At 37.3% G+C, this 20,168-nt stretch overlaps 1 protein-coding gene across 5 annotated transcripts in view; it reads left to right on the top strand.

The window, feature by feature from the left end:
* The window catches only part of ITSN2 (intersectin 2), a 141,024-nt gene that overhangs the window by 79,302 nt on the left and 41,554 nt on the right, over positions 1 to 20,168 (top strand). For all 5 annotated transcript variants that reach the window (XM_034659824.1, XM_019808590.2, XM_034659823.1 and 2 more), the window contains 10 exons: positions 1,295 to 1,431; positions 2,474 to 2,571; positions 6,400 to 6,575; positions 6,892 to 7,036; positions 10,410 to 10,615; positions 12,545 to 12,609; positions 14,398 to 14,564; positions 17,701 to 17,746; positions 17,829 to 17,950; positions 19,666 to 19,762. In XM_034659824.1, coding sequence (XP_034515715.1) covers positions 1,295 to 1,431; positions 2,474 to 2,571; positions 6,400 to 6,575; positions 6,892 to 7,036; positions 10,410 to 10,615; positions 12,545 to 12,609; positions 14,398 to 14,564; positions 17,701 to 17,746; positions 17,829 to 17,950; positions 19,666 to 19,762 — 1,259 coding nt within the window. The remainder of the gene's footprint in view (positions 1 to 1,294; positions 1,432 to 2,473; positions 2,572 to 6,399; positions 6,576 to 6,891; positions 7,037 to 10,409; positions 10,616 to 12,544; positions 12,610 to 14,397; positions 14,565 to 17,700; positions 17,747 to 17,828; positions 17,951 to 19,665; positions 19,763 to 20,168) is intronic.

Raw genomic sequence — 20,168 nt, forward strand, 5'->3', positions numbered from 1 at the left:
TTTTTTTTTTTTTTTTTTTTTTTTTTTTTTTTTTTTTTTTTTTTTTTTTTTTTTTTTTTTTTTTTTTTTTTTTTTTAATAAAAAAAAAAAAAAGAAGCTAGGTTAGGTCATCTTAGGTGTGGAAGAATATCAGAGAAGGTGACTGAGGAACTAACTGGGAAAAGGAATGGCGGTTCACATTAAGAAAGGACCTCAGAGAAGCATGGTCCTCAAAGGAGAGCCAGATGTCAGTCACAGAAAGTGCTGGAGGAAGTACTCTTTGGAGTGAGGGAGGGTGTGGGAAGATTTGCAAAGGGTCGAGATGAAGCTAGTCATGGGGTAAGGAACCAGGAGTATGAAGTGTAAGTCCAGGAATGAGGAAGAAAGGTGGCTAAGTGGGTCTACAGTTTTGGGGATTATATAGAATTTCTAAATTCCTCCAGGAATTCTAGGAGTTGAGACATGGAATTAAGCCAAGATGTCCTCCTTGGTGGGGCATAAATACCCCCAACTCCCAGGATGAATCCAGCCACAAGCTCTACTGTCCCTGATAGTGTGAACAGAAGCTTGGAGAAGGTGCTAAATTTAGTGGTGACAGCTACGCCTCCGAGTAAGACCATAAAAAATATATGCAAGAAAGAAAACTATGGTGAACATTAGTTTTAATACTGTAATAGCTAAGTCTGATTAGAGACCATCTTGCCCAGTTAGAAACCAAGCTGCAGCTGTATCAGATGTCATAGAAACACATATGGAAGCACAACATATAGGGGAAACATGCCCTATTCTCTAACAATGGAAAAGACTTTCAAGGGATAATGTGGAAAGTAGATATCTGCCTAGAAGCATTTCCTGTTTCCACAGTAATGACTGAATCCTGAAAACAGCGATTAGTTAGCTAGGATAGTGGAAATAAGAGCTGGAATCAGTCCTTTTGAAAAATCTGGAGAGAAAGGAAAAACACTTAGATATACCTTTTGTATTTGTTTTCTGAATAGTTCCCCAACTTCTCGGGGTTAGGAGGTTGGCTGACAGGAGGGAATTTAAGGGTATTGGGTCAGTCCTACTCCCCAGCTCATCTGTTTGCCCAAGGGTCCTCTCTTGATTAATTGATTTTGCCCTTCATGCATCATCCCCACTGTTTCTCCACACCCCCTACTAATATGTCTTTGCTATGTAGTAAATATATAAGATTATATATAATATATAATATGTAATATTTCTATAGTTTGTGAGGAACAAGATCTGATATTTTTATTTTGCACAGCAAAAATTTTAGGACATTATGCAACTCTCTCTTTTTTTTTATGTAAAGGAAAGCAAAGCAAGGAAAAGAAAACTTATGGAGAGAAAGTCTTAGAAAGGAGGAAGAAGAAAAACAAAAGCGACTCCAGGAAGAAAAAACACAAGAGAAAGTTCAAGAGGAAGAGCGGAAAGTGGAGGAGAAGCAATGTAAGGATAAGGATAAAAATAATAGATTAGATTTTTCTGAGACCGAACAATGAAAGCAATAAGGAAAAAAGATTATGATGAGAAGAAGAAAAAAAAATTTTTTTTAAACAGATTGTTTACCTTTGAGTGAGAAAAGAACCTTTTTCTAAATTAAACTTGGAGAAGTACATAGGCTTTATTAAAACAGACTGAGGGTAGAAGTCTTAAAACAATATGTAGAAAAGAAGATCATTATCACTGAGTAGCTATTAACAGACCCTGACATGGTTTTCATAATTGAAGTAAACGGTTGTAGTTTATTCAACCAGTGTTAACTAAACTGTTTATTTTAATGAAACAACAGTAAAATTTTAAGTCTTTGCATATTGAAATTTTCTCAAACAATATACTTTGTTTATGCTACACCTCAGAATCCTTTCCTAAGATACTTTACATATTACTGTATCTCTTTTGGATACACAAATATTTGAATCCTTACTAATGATACATGTGTTGAAATTTCTGTAAGCTAAAGCATTCTGCAAATAAAGTTAAATATTTTTAATCTTATTAAGGCTAGCGTATCTGTGAGCTCTTCTGTTTTTCTTTTAGAACTGTACTGGTAAATCTACAGCTCTTTCTTCACTGAACCCTGTTCACTGCTAACCTCATCTGTGACCTCTCTCCCTCTCTGTTTCTTCTTCCCTCTTACATCCTGAGCGCCACAGAACAAACCTCGCTGCTTGGCCTCCTTGCGCTTTGCACGGCTTAGCCTGCCGCTACTCCTCTGCCTTCCCTGACGTCCCCACGCGTGGCACACCCTGCAAGTCATGTCTTTGTTTCATTGCCTCCTACTTTACTGAAGATGAATGTCCTTGTTTGCTTTTATATTGATTCTGTGACTATACAAGATATTTAAATCCTAACAACCTTTGTCAAATGGATTTTCATGAAATTTACCTTTTGATGTTCAGGTTTTTTTCTTTTGATTTTACTATATTGAGTCATCACAAAGACGTGTATACATGAAAGTAGCAAATAATGACAATTATCTTCTCTTTAGGTGAGCCAGCTAGTGCTTTGGTAAATTATAAAGCATTGTATCGCTTTGAAGCCAGGAGCCATGATGAGATGAGTTTTAATTCTGGGGATATAATACAGGTAGGAAATAGTCTTTCTTGTTCATGAATAAGCTTAATACAATGTAATATATTCCTTTCTATAATAATAATGACTGTAATTTTCTATAGTGATTTATCATTTAAAAAGCATATCTTGAACTTTATCTGATTTGGCCCTAATGGCATACTGCATACGTTTACACAAAATGTAACAGTGCCAGAGTGGGCTGCAAGTACATGTCTTTGATTTCCAAATCTAGTGTTCTTTACACTGTGCCGTTGCTTCACATCATAAAAGGTGATGCTGATTTTGTTATTTTAATAAATTACCAATGAAATTTGGGGAAGCTGGTTATTTTCTGGCAACCATTAAAAGAGTTGAAAGAGATAAGTTCTCTGGCTCTAACTAGATGCAGTCCCTTGTTCCTTGAAACAAAAGGCCTCTGTTATATAGGCATAAACCACATAAAATGGATGAATAAGAGAAGATGCAGGGAATAGCATTTGATACAGCTATTGTGATATAATGGAAAGAATATAGGCTTTAGAAGCATACTAACTTGGGTTTTAGTCTCTGCTTCAGTTTTCTTCTTAGTAAATTAAGGTAATATTACCTTGGAATACATAGCCATTGCCTGCTTTTATTTTTCCCTGCATGGTCACCAGTTTGGTGTATTTTATCAGTTCCATAGCAAATATTTAGTGATACTTGGCATAGGGTTTCCCAGAAACATCTGTTCAAACACTCAAGATGGTCACCAGCTACACATTCCTTCTGTTACCATTGCCACCACTGACAGTGCCAGTCTGGTGGCCCTCCTGTTCCTCCTCCACCTGTTGGTGATGATGAGGTTGTGTCCAAGAATGAAGAGATGCAGCCTTTCTTAGGGCACATTTGGTCAAGAGCCTACTTATATTTTTGGTTAGATCTTTTATTTATTCTTTCAACAAATACTTGTTGAGGACTATGCTAGGCTAGGAATATAGTAAGGAAGGCACAGTCTCTGCACTTAATGAGCTGATAGTCTGATAAAGAAGACAGACATTCTAATGCAGTAGAGGAAGGAAGGTGGTGGAAAGCTACCAGCTTTAGAGCAGACCTCCCTCGTGGTCATCAAGCCAGTCTGGTGGCAGTGACAACAGGAACATTAAGTTAGCTAGTTTCTTGACTGTGTTCTCCGCCGAATCACTGATGTAAAGAATGAGTCACATGTTACTACAAGATGCCTGATTTGGACAACTTGGTTGATGACAGTGTCATTCACTAAAAGAGGAAGATCAGAAGGAGGGAATTTGAGTAAGAGTTACAATGAGTTTAATTTTGGGTAAGTTTCTGATTTCTAGGCAGCAGGTGGATACACCTCCAGCTATCCAGAGATATGGAGAACTCTCCAGCAGAGATCAGAGGAGGCCAGTTTGAGTGTCGTCATCGTGTTGTGATAGTAATTGACATGAGTGTAGGGGATGATTGATGATGTAATCCCCAGAGACATGAACACTGGAGGGGTTATTAGAGGAAGGGGAGCCTTAAAAGAAACAACGAGAGTTAGGAAAAAGCCAGGAGAGTCGTTTAGTGTCAGGGAACATTGAGAAGAATGGTCTGGGTCTGCATGTGAAATAAGATAGGACTAAGAAAATAACCATTAAATTAACAGTAGACAGCTATTGTTAACCTGGAGGAAAACGCTATTTATTAGTTGAGTGGAGTGGTGGGGGAAGAAGGCAGATTTCAGTGACCTAAACAAATTGGAAGGGAGGAAGAAGAGACAGTGAATATATAAAATTCTTTGAAGAGCTTGCCTGTTGAAAGGGGGAAGGGAGAGAAAATGATAGTGAGGAGTGTGGGTTGAGGGAAGTTGTTCTATGTTTTTTGTTGTTGTTTTTTACTTGACTGAAGCTTGAGCAAGTTTAAATAATGATAGGGAAGATCTGCAGAGAGGGAAAGAGCACAACTGTAAATGTACAGCTCACATTATTTGTACACATGTATATATCTGTGAAACTACCACTCAGATCAACATATAGAACATGGAACACTCAGGAAGGCACCTTGTGCCTCCTTGGCAGACCTCTCTATTCTGACCAGTGGTTGCAGATGAGAAAGATTCTCGATAAGGCTGGAGGGCTTGGGATCTAGAGCACAGGAAGAGGGAGTAGTGGAAGGATTAGATAACCTCTTCCTTTGTGATTAGAGTGCTGAAAGAAAGGATGGATGGGATTATTAAGTACATTTTGCTGAGTTAGAAGGTGAGCTCAAATCTGAGGGCTTCCCTATTCTTGGTAAGATAGGAGGCAAGGTCTAATCAACTTAATGGATGAGGGTAGCAGAAGAGATTTGATTGTAAGTGAAAAAGATTAGAAATTCCACTGAGCCCTGGCAACATTTTCCGTGACAACCTGTTTTTCTAGCATTCACATGTGTTAATGCTATTTTTGAAGTAATAGTTTCCATTAACTTGTGAGAACTAATGTAAAATTTTCTAGTTTAAGTCTCTATGTAAATTGACAAGTAAAAATTTGGGCTAAAAATAACAGATATGAAATTGGTTAAAATTGACCCCTCAACAAAGCAAACTTGGTCTAATTCTAAAGATTAAATGAATGGGCCTTTTCTTGGAAAGGTAGAAAATATTAGGAAAAAGTTTTAAAGAAAGTAGGTTTTTTAAAAGTTTGTAGGAAAAGGAAGAAGTCAGTGTTTGAATGCCAGTATTCATACCTGTCATCCTTGCTTTAAGACCAACAGTTAAATCAGGTAAATTGCTGAGCATGCTGCTTCAGGTTGCATAATTCCTTGGGGTCTGTTGTGTTCTTGTCTTCATTTTTAGCGCTCTGGATTGGCTATTTTAAAGTAGTCTTAAACTAGATCTACAGGATGATATTTTAGCAGTGGTTCCTTTTATTCTGTTTCAGAACACCATTTTATAGTTATTACATAGCTATGCTAGCTATGCTAGAACTAATGAGTGAGTTTAGCAAGGTTGCAGAATACGAGATCAATATACAAAAACAAATGTTCGTAGTTTTATTTGTAATAGCCAAAAACTGGAAACAACTCAAGTGTCCATCACAAGGTAAGCATATAAACAAATTGTGGCACATCTATACAACGTAATATTACTCAGCAATAAAAGAGAGAAAAAATGAAACTATAAATCACCTGTGTGTGTTACCAGTTGAAAAATAGTATTCAGAACTCTTAGAGAGTTCAAGAAGACTGTGTGATAGGAACAGAAAAAGCTAAGCAAAACAAAAAGTAATGATTAACTGTAGGATAACAACAAGTTTAAAGTAAGTGTAATTATCAGAATAGTGCATGATTCAGATGTGAAAATTTATTTACATAGTCATAGTAATGTAAACATTGAATATAATTTAACCAAAAATTTTGAGATAGCAGTATTGATAGAATGAGAAGATGCAGTAAAGGAGAGTTAAATGTTGATTTTCTTAACCAAAAGCCAACAGATAATGTCTAAAATTGAAACATTCAAGAAATAGTAATATAAATATGTTATTTAGAAGTAGAGAAGATAATACAGAAGAAACAACTAAAAATGGCAAGTTACTATGAGGATTGGAAATCAGGGCATAATGAGTGATGGGGGGTCTTCCATCATAAGCCATGTAGAATGCTATTTGTTTTTGTAAACTATTTTCATATTTGACTTGGATGAAATTAAAAATTAAATTTTAAAAAGGCACTTTGTCATTAGAGATAGTGCCCTATTAATTCGTAGAAAATGTGTCAACTCTTTAGTTCTATGGGCTTGATTCTGAAAATGAGGCTACTGTACAGTAGTCTGCATCTCCTTCCTTTGTAAATGTGTGGCATTCTAACCATTGTTAACCCTTCTTTTGGTTTCCATAGGTTGATGAAAAAACCATAGGAGAACCTGGTTGGCTTTATGGTAGTTTTCAAGGAAATTTTGGCTGGTTTCCATGCAACTACGTAGAAAAAATGCCATCAGGTGAAAAATCTGTGTCTCCTAAGAAGGCCTTACTTCCTCCTACAGTATCTGTATCTACTACCTCAACAACTTCTGAGTAAGTTTTTAAGTAACAGTGGAGTTTATGCATTTTTTTGTAAATGTATAAATACCAAATAGGTATTTGTGTCAGCCTGCTACTTAATCATATTGTAATCTGTGCTGGGCTCTCCAGGAGTACCTTGGAGAGGTATTCCAAATTTCATAATGGAATTTAATAAATAAAAATGTAGGTCAGTACTTTGATCATGAATTTTTTTCCCCACAAGTTGTGTTTAAACACAAAGTAAATTATATACAGGCTGATAAATTTGTAGTACTTGATTAGATTTTAAATGATTAACTGTACTTATATCAAAGTGTTGTATTTATAGATCACTTTCTTCAAATCAACCAGCCTCAGTGACTGATTATCAAAATGTATCTTTAACAAACCTAACTGTTAATACATCATGGCAAAAGAAATCAGCTTTTACTCGTACTGTGTCCCCTGGATCTATATCACCGATTCATGGACAGGTGTGTATCTTTAATTTTGTGTGTGTTATCCTTTTTTTTTTTAAGATTTATTTATTTTGGCGGGGAGGAGAGTGCGCACAAGCAGGGGAAGGAGCAGAGAGAGAGAGAAACTCAAGCAGACTCCATGCTGAGCACAGAGCCTGATGTGGGGCTCAATCTCACAATCTGAGCCAAAATCAAGAGTCAGACACTCAACTGACTGAGCCATCCAGGCGTGCCTGTGTTCTTTATTCTTTGACATTGCTCCTGTTCACATAAAATAGAATGAAGATTTTTGTTCAAAGGCATCATTTACTTTTTTTTTTTAAAGAATTTTATTTATTTATTTATTTGACAGACAGCTAGTGAGAGAGGGAACACAAGCAGGGGGAGTGGGAGAGGAAGAAGCAGGCTCCCAGCAGAGGAGCCCAATGTGGGGCTCGATCTCAGGACCCCGGGATCATGACCTGAGCCAAAGGCAGACACTTAACAACTGAACCCCCCAGGCGCCCCGTCATTTACTCTTTTAACTGGAGTTTGTAGCATTTGATTTCTGTTCTTATTGTTCACATGTGATGTGATGTAAAGAAATTATTATTACTTAGAAGTTTCTCAACAATTCATTTTCATAGCATCTAGTTGCTCCCAGTTAAGGTTTCTAAGCTCAAAATGTCATCCCCACAAATCTGGTTATATTATTCGTAATTCATAGTCATTGTAAGAAGATATTTGGGCTTGGGAGGTTTTGGGTTTTTTTCTTCTTAAAGAAGTTATTTGTTGTGGGAACTATGTCATATATATTTAGCCTCTAATTTAGATGTAACCATTACAGGCATTGTTACATTAACATTATTGAAAAGAAATCACAGACTTCATCAGAATAGAGTCCAGAGATTTCACTTTCACTCAAAAATGTTTATTACGTTACCATAGGTTCCAGGCATTTCATTATGTGCTGGAAATTTAATGGAAAAAAAAAGTCTCTGCCATTAAGAAGTCATAATCTAATGAGACAGACACAGAAATAAATCACTGTAGCGGCGCCTGGGCAGCTCAGATGGTTAAGCATCTGCCTTCAGCTCAGGTCATGATCTCCAAGTCCTGGGAACAAGCCTCGCATTGGGTTCCCTGCTCAGCAGGGAGTCTGCTGCTTCCCTCTCCCTCTGCCCCACCTTGTGCTCACTTGTGCCCTCTCTCTCTCTCGAATAAATAAATCTTTAAAATCTTTAAAAAATAAATCTTAAAAAAAAGAAGAAATAATTGTAAGGTATGAGAAGTATTGTAATAAAGATACTCTACAAAGTCTTGAGATATATACAGCTGAGAGAGATCTCATTCAGTCTGTGGGAATTGGAGCAGGGTTCACAAAGGGCCAGGTATTTGAGCAGGACCTTTGAAGATAAGTAAAATTTTAACAAACAGAGAAGGAAAGTTATTCCTGTGAAAAAAATAATTTGGGGAAGATCAGCGAGGCATGTTAACACAAGGAGTTTGCAGGATGAAAAGTGTGGGTAGAGTACAGGATTCGTGGAGAAAGGGTTAAGAAGTGAAGTTAGAGGTGGAGGTTTATTTGTGAAGTGTTTAATACAGTGCCCAGCAGCTTGGCAGTGGGCAGCTCCTGAAAGTTTCTAAGAGGTGTGTATTTTAGAACCCTAACTCTGGCAGTAGTACAGGGGCCAGATTGGTGAAAGAAAGCAAGGGAAGGAAATCAAGTAAGGAAGGATGCTACCGTGGCTAAGTAACAAAAGAGGACGACGTGAGCCAGTGCCACAGTAAAGAAGACGTGTAGAAGAGGAAATGGATTGCCCTTCTGTACATTATCAGGATCTTTAGCTCGAGTTACAGGAAGGATGGTGATGGCATTGTCTTGGGTGGGCATTGCAAGAGGAGTGGGTTCCATGAGTTCTAAAAATGATACATCCCACATGTGCAACTTAGGTATCTGGTTTAGAGACAACCTGGTGGGAAGGCCCAGTAAGCAGTCTGCCTTAAAATTCTGGAGCTCAGGAGATAAAGTTACAAATAAGATATAGATTTGAGGGACACCTGGGTGGCTCAGTTGGTTAAGCATCTGCAGTAGGCTTGGATCATGATCCCGGGGTCCTGGGATCGAGTCCTGTGTCGGGCTCCTTGCTTGGTGGAGAGTCTGCTTCTCCATCTGCCTGCTGCTCCTCTGGCTTGTGCGCTTGCGCTCTCTCTCTCTCTCTCTCTGACAAATGAATAAATAAAATCTTTAAAAAAAAAAATACAGATTTGAAGGATGCCTGGGTGGCTCAGTTGGTTAAGTGTCTGCCTTCAGCTCAGGTCATGACCCCATGATCTTGGGATCAAGTCCCTCATAGGGCTCCTTGCTCAGTGGGGAGCCTGCTTCTCCCTCTGCCTGCCACTCCCCCTGCTTATGTACTCTCCCTCTTTTTCTCTCTCTCTGACAAATAAATAAATAAAATCTTTTTTTTTTTTAAAGATTCAGATTTGAAAAGGCATAGACATAAGTAAGATAATTTAGTGAAATCATGTGAAACAGGAAAGGAAAGGGCCTGGACCAAAGAGGGGATCCATCCATCACCAGAGAGTGAGCTTTCGGAATGGCAGGGGGTGTTAAGTGATGTCAGGACTGTTCAGACATCAGGGAAAATAAGGGTTTGGAAGAAGGTTTTTGGGCTTTGACGTTATCAATGACCTTGTCAAGAAGAGGTTCAGTAGTGTGGTGGGTGCAGAACCTAAATTAAAATGGATTGAGTTTCTGTCTTTAAGGAATTTAGAAGTAGAAGTAGGGAGGTGGAGAGATTGACTGTCTCAGAGAGGCACCTCACGATGTACAAACTATTTTTAGAAAATGGAAGGCATAGTAGAAGATTTAGAGCACAGGTAAGGAAATTACCCTTATCAACAAAACACTCCTGAGGAGGCAAAGAAAGGAGAATGAGTAAGACTAGGAGGAGGAAGTTCAGGGACAGAGAGCAGAAAAGTGGAGGGAGGCAGAGCACAAGTGCATCTGCACTCCTGGTGGTGTGACCTGCCGTGACCTTGGGGAGGGGACGCTGGGAACTAGAGGACAGGAAGAGGCTGCAGTAGCTCTTTGCATTTGTTCTGTGACGTCTACTGGATGGATTTATGAATGCTTTCTTGAGTGTCCAGTGTTTCTCTTCCAATCCAGTGATACTTCATGCCAACGTGTTTCCTTGAATGGTAGGTGTTCAGTCTTTAACTTTGAACAGAAGGCTACTCAAACGTTCTCTGTCATATATCATTTTAAATCCGTTAGTAGATAAAGGTTATCTTAAGTCACCACCACACCAAACTGGTCTCTGTTTAAACAGTAAGTAAGTTATATGTTAGGAAACAGAAATCATGGTTACCTTTTTTTTTTTTTTTTGTGGTTTTGTATTCACAGGGACAGGTTGTAGAAAACCTAAAGGCACAGGCCCTTTGTTCTTGGACTGCAAAGAAAGATAACCACTTGAACTTCTCAAAACATGATATTATTACTGTCTTGGAGCAGCAAGAAAATTGGTGGTTTGGGGAGGTACATGGAGGAAGAGGATGGTTTCCAAAATCTTATGTCAAAATCATCCCTGGGAGTGAAGTCAAGCGGGAAGAGTAAGCATTTTGTGTTTCCTGAGATGTGGATGTTGGTATTTCCACTAATGAGTCCGCCGTAAAACCACTGGCTGTTCGTCAAATAAAACATTTATGCTTGAGTTTGACCATCAGAAGGGTCATTCCTAGAGTGAAAAAAGCGCACTTCAGACATTTGTACCAGTTTTTAAATATCTTTTATTCTAGTTATTTCAGATTCCTAAAGTTCTCAAAGTGCTCTAAATTTGAGATCTGTTGTTTTCTTTGTGCTATCAGGTCCGTTAGAGAAGTTACTTTCATTTCCTTTGGAGCACTTCTCCCTTGTTGTTTACTATGCACTGTTGGTTTTTAAATAAATGTTTATTGAGTACCTCCCTTTTGCCAAAGTGTAGGGCTTGCCATTTCTGGGCCTCCAGAATTCCTTGAAGATCACACCTCTCTTACTGCTTATAACAGACTGGGCTGTAGTTATCCATTTTCTTACTCATATCCCTTATTAGATCATAAGCTCCAGGAGGACAGGGTCCATGTCTGTTGTTTGTTTTTCAGTTTTTCCCTGCCTCGTGTCATCTCAGTCATGTTAGCTCAGTGAATAAGAAGAGGAGTCAGTGAAGGAACAATCAGTTGAATCCATTTTAAATGAACAGCAAGTAAAAACTAGACAAGATCTCTGGCCGTTATTTCCCATTCCATAGAGGAGTGAGATCTTCAAACATCTTTAAGATGTTTAAGAAATAAGTACTGTAATGTAGTGATAGACAACTGTCTCTTGTGTTTTACATGGAAGTTGATCTAAATAGGAAAGTGATGGGATTGAATGAAAAGAGACAGGTCTTTGGAAATCAAGAGGCTTATTAAGTTCTGATTCTGCAATTTTTTGTCAGGCTGTATGGAATAACTTGCTTTGTCTGCAATTTTCTAATTGATGAGATAAAAAGAGTAAATTGATCTTTAGAAACTCTTCAATGCTGAGACTCTGTGTGTGAATTTTTAGTTCAAATGCAGAAATTTACTTTTCAGACTGACACAGAATTTTAGACTTAGAACTGAGTAAGTGATAACAATTCAGAGCTGATACATGCATATTGGCACTGAGCTGGGCCCTTTATAGGAATTATCTTATTTACACACCGTAACATTTTATGGAGTAGAAAACTTAAGTGCAAGACAGTAAGTTTAAATGCTTTTCCCCCCTAACTTTTCATTCAGTTACTGATCTTTTCTAACAGATAAGGCATGTAACTTGAAAGCTTATAGTAACAGAGAGATCATGCCCTAAGCGAGGCAGTCTGTTCAGCTATGGCCATGAGCTGTAGTAAGCTTCCACTCTGCTCCCCTGAGAACTGCCTTATTGTACAGTTTCTTCAAGGGTCCTGGGAAGCACTGGTACATCCTACAGATGTCTAGTTCTTAAATATGACAAGTTTTCCAGATTTTTTAAAAACAGTTTCCTGGGTTAAATTGGAAATTAAAGTTTTACCGGTTCTGAAATATAAAAATAAAGTTCTATTATTTTTATATATTTAAATGTAGTGTGCTCTAAACAAATGTTAAAATTTATATATTGTTATATTGTCCTTGTTTATCCCTATACCAAGCCAAGCCCCCATGTACTTTAGTAAATAACTGTCCATTTACCAAAGCACTTGTATCTTTTAAAATCCTTTAGCAAGGCAAAGTATCTCACACTTGAAAAAACTGTTTATAAATCATGTTGAAATTACTTTATTAAAAAATTTAGACGTCTGTAACTGTAGGTCCTTCTTAGTCCCCAGGCAATTTTGTGTATGAGAATATTTCTAGCCTGTGTACTGAGCCAATATTTAAATCAATTTTGGAAAGCTCTAAAAGAAAGTACTGCAAACACCTGCTGTATCACCTTTCTTGGTTTTTGCTTGTTGATGTCTGTTTCATTATTTTTTTTTATCTGTTTGTGTATTTATTTGGCAGACCAGAAGCTTTGTACGCAGCTATAAACAAGAAACCTACCTCTGCAGCCTATACAGTTGGAGAAGGTGAGTTTTTGGCAATTTGTAAATTAAATGGGAGTCAGATTAGCTATTGACTAATTATCTGACTTCCCACAGCTGTTATTTCCCCTCTTTCTGTGTCTTCAGTGTTAAAGTGGGTTTAGGAGAACTTGCCCCTTATCTATTTCATATGAATATTTAGAATATAGAAAAAAAATATGGCACTTTTAGAAAATCAATGCTATAAAAATTAGCAATAAAATCATAAATAAAAAATGTTGAAATGAGATAGCATGAAGGTTTTTGTTTTCCTGTTACTAGATATCTAGGTTACATATGTTTAGGGGGTAAGGCAATTTTAGTACATTTAGCTATTTACAAATTGCATTTTAATTACAGCGTATCATATAAATCATTAGGATTTGAAATCAAGGTACACTTTACCATAATTATTACAAAGAATTTTTTTTCTGTAGCCCTTTGGGTTGAATAATAACTTATTTTTTATTTTAATGTACTAAAAAATGAAAGATTGTCTACCCTAAGTTTCAGACATTTTTATTTAACACTCTTACATAACTTTATAAATGAATTGTATACATCCATTGTAAAATTAGTTGAATATTAGAAGTACATTTTATGTTTATATTATTGCTCAAGAAAATCAGTTTAATGGTAAATTAAATCATTTATTCAGTATCTACTATGTTAAAGATTCTATGCTAAAGCCTGAAAAATACAAGGATGAATAAAACACAGTTTCCCAAGTTCTCACAGTAGACTGGAGAGTATAGGCATACCATTGTAAGAAATTCTATAATGAGTACATAGAACTTAATTTTGAGGACCTATGAATCCACAGACATGGCAGTGTTCAATCATCGTAAGCAAGGAGTAGAGTTTCGCATAGTGACGAAGGAAGAGAAAGCTCTTGTGGACAGAGTGAAAGTCAAGAGCCAGGGCGTGGCTGTGAAAGGTAGGTTAGAGATCTCAGATTGCCAGCAAGGCTGGAACCGTAGGTTCACTGTGGAATGAGTGCTGTGCAGTGAGTCTGGGAAGGGAGCAAGGAGTGTCTGGGGAGGACCTTGCTCATTGCAGCATACCTAAACCTTGCAGGCATTTTTGGTTTTGTTAAATCGCCTAAATTGAGTAATACTGGGAACATGAACAGTAAATAGGTTGTAGATGGTGTTCCTAGTCCTTTCTAGTTTATGACGTACAGATGAAATTCCATGTTGACAAATAAAAATAACTAGAAAAGAAAGACTTCTGCAGCCAGCTCATTGTTTATTCTAAGTAGCAGTAATGACAGGGATGGAAACCAAAGCCAATATATTTTCCAAAAAAGGTCAGTATGTATTGAGTATCTATTCTATGCCAAGCACTGTGCTAGGAGCTGGGTCACTGTAGTAGAACTTGGCCACTAGTACTGATGTCAGCTGAATATTGGACATTTCCATAACTATATATGAAAGAATTAGAATAGAATTTAGCATATTAAAATATATTTTGTGAAAAAAAATATTTCCATATTTTGACTCTATAGAGATATTTATACCTATTTATCTTTTTGGATTATAAGACGGTGGTGATGATGATACAATGAGAAAAAGAAGAAACCCTTTGATAAAGCTTTATGTTAAATAATCTTTTTCTAGAAATTATTAAATAATTGCCTCATTCTTTTTTCTATTTTAAGATCTTTTTCGTTAGGTTTCCTTAAGTTACAGGGTCTTTTACAGTTAATTTACACAAGGTTTGAAGATAACATAATTTTTTTCTTTCTATAATCTTACAACTAAAATTAGCTTCTTTTTGCTTTGTTTCCTACAGAGTATATTGCACTTTATTCATATTCAAGTGTAGAACCTGGAGATTTGACTTTCACTGAAGGTGAAGAAATATTGGTGACCCAGAAAGACGGAGAATGGTGGACAGGAAGCATTGGAGATAGAACTGGAATTTTTCCATCAAATTATGTCAAACCAAAAGATCAAGAGGTAGGGTTATTTTGGTATAGAAACAAAATGATTCCATTTTTGTGGATTGAGATTCATCCGTAAAACAGACTCATGTATATATGGTTTTGTTCCGGCTTTGGTTATAAGGAAACCACTGAAGGTGGCACCAATAAAATAGAGTTTATTACAGGGATCCTGTTAGGTAAGCGGCACAGGATTTCATGAAATTTCTAAGAGTAGGAGCCATAGGTAGGGCTGGGCCTCATGGTAACTAAAGCTAGAAAATAGTCCCAAATCCACGAGATCAACTTGAAGGGGTCAGTAAAACTTAACTTTGGGCTCTGATGTTAATGTGACTCAGCCTGCACTCTGAGTTCCTGCTTCTTTTTGACCCACCCCTAGTGTGTACAGTGCAGCAGTTCTTAAACTTTTTGGTTTCAGGAACTTTACATTCTTAAAAATTATTGGGGATTCTTGGAGCACCTGGGGGTGGCTCAGTCAGCTGAGCAACGGACTTTTGATTTCACCTCAGGTCATGATCTCAGCAGGGTCTTGAGATATCAGCCCTTGCGTCATAGGGCACTGTGCTCAGCATGGAGTCTGCTTGAGATTCTTTCCCCTCTGCCCCCCCCACTCACACACTCTCTCCCTCTCTCTCTCTCTAAAATAAATAAATCTTTTAAAAAAATTATTGGGGACTCTAAAGAGTTTTTAAAAATATATGGGTTGGGGGCACTTGGGTGGCTCAGTTGATGAAGCATCTGCCTTTGGCTGAGGTCATGATCCCAGGGTCCTGGGATCGAGCCCCATATGGGGCTCCCTACTCAGTGGGGAGCCTGCTTCTATGTCTCCCTCTGCCTGCCACTCCCCCTGGTTGTGATCTCTCTTCTCTCTCTCTCAAATAAATAAATAAAATCTTTAAAAAATACGTGTATGGGTTAAAATACATATATAGGTTATATATAGTTGTATTTTCCATATTAGAAATTAAAACTGGAATTTTAAAAATACTTATTTTATTTTTTTATTTTTAATGATTTTTTTTATTATATTATGTTAATCACCATACAGTACATCCCCGGATTCTGATGTAAAGTTCGATGCTTCATTAGTTGCATTAAAAATACTTATTTTAAAGTAACAAAAGTAGGGATGCCTGGATGGCTCAGTCATTGAAGGCATCTGCTTTCAGCTCAGGTCATGATCCCAGGGTCCTGGGTTCAAGTCCTGCGTCAGGCTTCTAGCTCAACGGGGAGTCTGCTTCTCCCTCTGCCTGCCACTCCCCCTGCTTGTGCTCACTCTCTCTGACAAATAAATAAATAAAATCTTTAAAAAAATAAAGTAACAAAAGTAAACCCATTACATGGTAATATAAATAACTTGATTTTTATGAAAAATAACACTATATTTTCAAACAAAAAAGTTTGGTAAAAAGAGTAGCATCTCTTTAATGTCTGGCTTAACTTGAAGACAGCTAGATTCTTCTCTGTTCCAGTATTTAGTCTGTTGTGATACATTCTTTTGGTTGACATATGTGAAGAAAATTCAACCTCACACAGATATGGGAGAAAGCAAAAGTATTACATTTTCAGATGTCTGTGGTTATTCTTTGATATTATTATACCAAAACTTAATAAGTGTTTAATTGTTATAGGTTAGTTACACGTGGAATCTAAAGCCGTGTCAGTGAACATTTCTTCCTGTTATATTAAAATTCACCACTCTATTTTGACATTGAATGGATTTTTTACCCATGCATTGGTCATTTGGAAAATACAGAATCACTGAGTTAAGCAAATATTCCTTGTATTGACACATTTCATTATACAATATCAAAAAGTTTTATTTGTTAATATCACCACAGATCTCATAGGAAAATCTTCAGATACTTCGAAACTATCACACTCATGGTGGTAGATACAAGTTTTCTAAAATTTCAATTTTCTCTTGAAATCTTGAATTTGATCATTGGCAACAAGTCCTTGTCAGCTGTATTCCTTGATGGGACAGGCATACTTTATCTTTGAGAAAATGTCTGCTAAATCCTGAGTCTGAAGAGTTGTCTTTCATTCGTTCTTTCAAGTAAAAATGTCCCATGAAAAACCCAGTTTAGCTCACAGCTTAATCACACAAGTGCTTCTCTTTGATATAGCCATCTTGCTATTTCAGTATGCAGCAGAAACACCGTAGGCTTGCTTCCATTTAGTCACACAGAATTTTTAAAAGGTCACATATTTCATTAAGATTTCATAACATTTTTACTGCTTGATCAAGGGCATTCTTAAGGGCAGCTGGTTTTGTTTGTTCTGTGAGTATGTGGTTGTGAAGAATACTGTGACCGCTAGTATAATTTGGCACCACTGTCATGATTCATGCTAAGGCATCAGCAGTTCTACCCATCAGTGTAAATGTCAACATAGTGAAAGAGGTAAATAAAGTCTTAATACTGTTAATGAAAAAGGTCTTTATCTTCTGGACCCCTGAAAGGGGCTCAAGGATTGTCCCCAGGGATCCACAAACCACACAGTGAGAACCATCTAGGTTGACTTCTGGCTCCAACACTTAGAGCCAGTTATTTCACCTTTCTGTACCTCGGTTTCCTTCTCCGTAACATGGGGATAATCCTAATAAGTGTTCTGTTCCTCCGGTTTACTTGTTCAAATTCCTGAAATGAAGAAAGCTGGTTGGCCCAACTATCCTGTATAGCCAGACTGAGGTTGTACTTGCTACCCAGGGCTTGGATTTTTTTGTTCTTATGTCAGATTCATGGGGAATATGCAAAAAAATTAAAACCATTGTCTCCTAGGCAGCAGGAGTAAAACTCATATATGCCCTAAGATATGTTGTATGTGGTGGGCATTGATGCTAACCTGATAAATGAGAGGTATCTGGTCACGTTTGATACTCAGGAAAGATGCATTAAATAAGCTATTCTTGTTGAATCAGTGGATGCCAACATCAACCACTTGTCTGTAATGTCTGTTAATAGACCATATCTCCCCATAATTATGTGTTGGATTCTTCACTTACTTGGTTGACATAAGGCTAATTGTTATTTTGATCTTCATTTAAAGAAACAGTCCTGGGAATTAGAAATCTCTAATTCCTAATAACCTTTGCACTCTTACATCTGGATTATTAGAAAATGATAAAACAGCATGTTTTTCCCTTACAGAGTTTTGGGAGTGCTAGCAAATCTGGAACATCAAACAAAAAACCTGGTATGTATAATAATGAAGTTGAAAAATTACTACAGTGTTTAATAGTCTTGAATTCATAGTTTCTTGTCTGCCTTCTTTTCAGAGATTGCTCAAGTAACTTCAGCATATGTGGCTTCTGGTTCTGAACAACTAAGTCTTGCACCAGGACAGTTAATATTAATCCTAAAGAAAAATTCAAGCGGGTGGTGGCAAGGGGAATTACAGGTAATAACCTTGAAATAACATTTATCATTTTCGTTATAAAAGTAACACATGCTCATTAAAAAATAAAATTAATAAAAATTTTAGATAACCTATAATCATACCACTTAGAGGTAATCAGTATTAACATTTTAATGTATTATGTTTCCCTCTAGTCTTTTCTCTGTTCATTTTTAGCACAGTTGAACTGATATTATAAGTAACAATATGAAGAATAATTTTCTCTACAGACATAATTGTTTTCCAATAATACCTGCTTTAATAAACCACAGGTCACCTTCTTAAAGGAAAGCATAGCATCAGCTTTGCCTGGGGTAACCCCAGGTTTGCAGTATAGCCTCTATCCAGGAAAAGAAACATGATCCAGACTGTGTACTGAGAAAATGCTACTCGTTAGACTTTTCCAACCACAGTCTTATGTTTTTGAAACAGCAGTGCAAGGAAAGGAAATGTAGGCATAAATGAACTTAGTTTTTTCCTAAAATATTAACAGAGACAGTTATTGCATATGTTTAGATACGGAAAGAGATTTCTTTTCCCCTAAAAGTTCCTTACTGGAAAATCGAAAAGGCATTTTAAGATTAAAAAATGAGGAGAGGTATAATAGCTATATCTTTATATAAGATTGATATATGATTATAATATGGAGGATTAGCACAGCTTCACTCTTTCAAATCAGCCTTACACAATTCCTAAAGAGCAATGGAGGTTCAAAATTCAGTGTCTTGAATAACCCCCTGAAATCCCACCTTCCTGATTGGCTTTGAAGATTGACCCAACCAAATGGGAAACATGGCTCTCCACAAATTGTATTTCTGATCTCTGTATTAATTATTAACATAGCCCCAGTAGATGTTCATTGTGCACTGTACCATTTTAAGTGTTGACTTGAACTTACCAGGAGAACTCTAGAAGAGTCTTCATAAATATCATTTGTGTGAAATATGCAGAGAACTCTGAACTCCGAAGGCCTCCTAGTAGACTTCTACAGTAGCGTTTTCAGCAGCACTTTGAGATGCATATTGAGTCTTCCAGTTGTTTGATACTGACCTGGAAGGCCAGTGCAGAATTCAGCGGCCCCAAGAACACCCTAACTCTGACACCATCTATAAGTTTGGAGGTCCCCAAGACCACTCTCAAGTTCAGTAACTTCAGTAACTAACTAGAATGACTCACATAGTTATAGTTTATTACAGCAAAATAATTTAGATTAAAATTAGCCAAGAGAAGAGATGTATGGGGCTGATTTCAGGGCAGTTCCAAAAACAGAGCTTTCATTGACCTCTCGCAGTGGAGTCATGGACAGCATTAACTCCTGGCAACAACACATAGCAAGTATTGCCAAGCAAAGGAGCTCATTTGAGCCTTGGAGTCGAGAGTTTTTACTGGGGCTCCGTGACATAGACATGGTTCTGCCCGTATGGCTAAACTCAGTCTCCAGTCCCTCTGGAGGTTGAGTTCACACTATGTGATTCAGAGTATCTACTGTAAGTCACATTGTTAGACTGTCTGGCACAGTCAAGGCCCCCAGAGGAAAATAAGACACTTAGCAGTCAGGACATACCACAGGTTTAGAAGATTACCTCCCACGAGCCAAAGGCAGAATCCAGACCTCTTTTGGGACAGGGCTAAATTCTTTACTACACATCCTTTTTTAGTTTATGTCTCAATAATTGTTTTTAATCTCATCTTTCATATTCCTTTTGCTGATTTTACAGGCCAGAGGAAAAAAGCGACAGAAAGGATGGTTTCCTGCCAGCCACGTTAAACTTTTGGGTCCAAGCAGTGAAAGAACTACACCTGCCTTTCATCCTGGTACGGTGGTGGGTTAACTTGTATCACAGCTTCCAGAAGTTTTGTTGAAACTCAGCAGCTTCCTAGATTAGCATACGCTTTGAGAAATATTAAAAATTGTTTCTTTTTATAACTCTGCCTAAAAGCAATGTCACAATTAGAACTTCCTTTCTAAAAAGTTCTATGTAAAAACAGCCAACTGTTCAGTGATACTTGAACCACCTCATTGCTTCAGATTTTTCGAAGTGGAATTGCCCTGCTCTCATACTTAAGTGCAGTAGTTCCTGTGGATTAACTGTAGCTGGGAGAGTCTTGTTTTGTAAAATAAGGAACAAGAAGGAGGGTGCGTGAGAGCAGCTCAGGGGAAATTTTAGCCTAATTTTAACATCTAATGTTAGAGTAATTTAAATCTGAGGGCAGTTTTAAC

The sequence above is a fragment of the Ailuropoda melanoleuca genome, chromosome 4 (assembly GCF_002007445.2).
Source record: "Ailuropoda melanoleuca isolate Jingjing chromosome 4, ASM200744v2, whole genome shotgun sequence".
Lineage (NCBI taxonomy): Eukaryota > Metazoa > Chordata > Mammalia > Carnivora > Ursidae > Ailuropoda > Ailuropoda melanoleuca.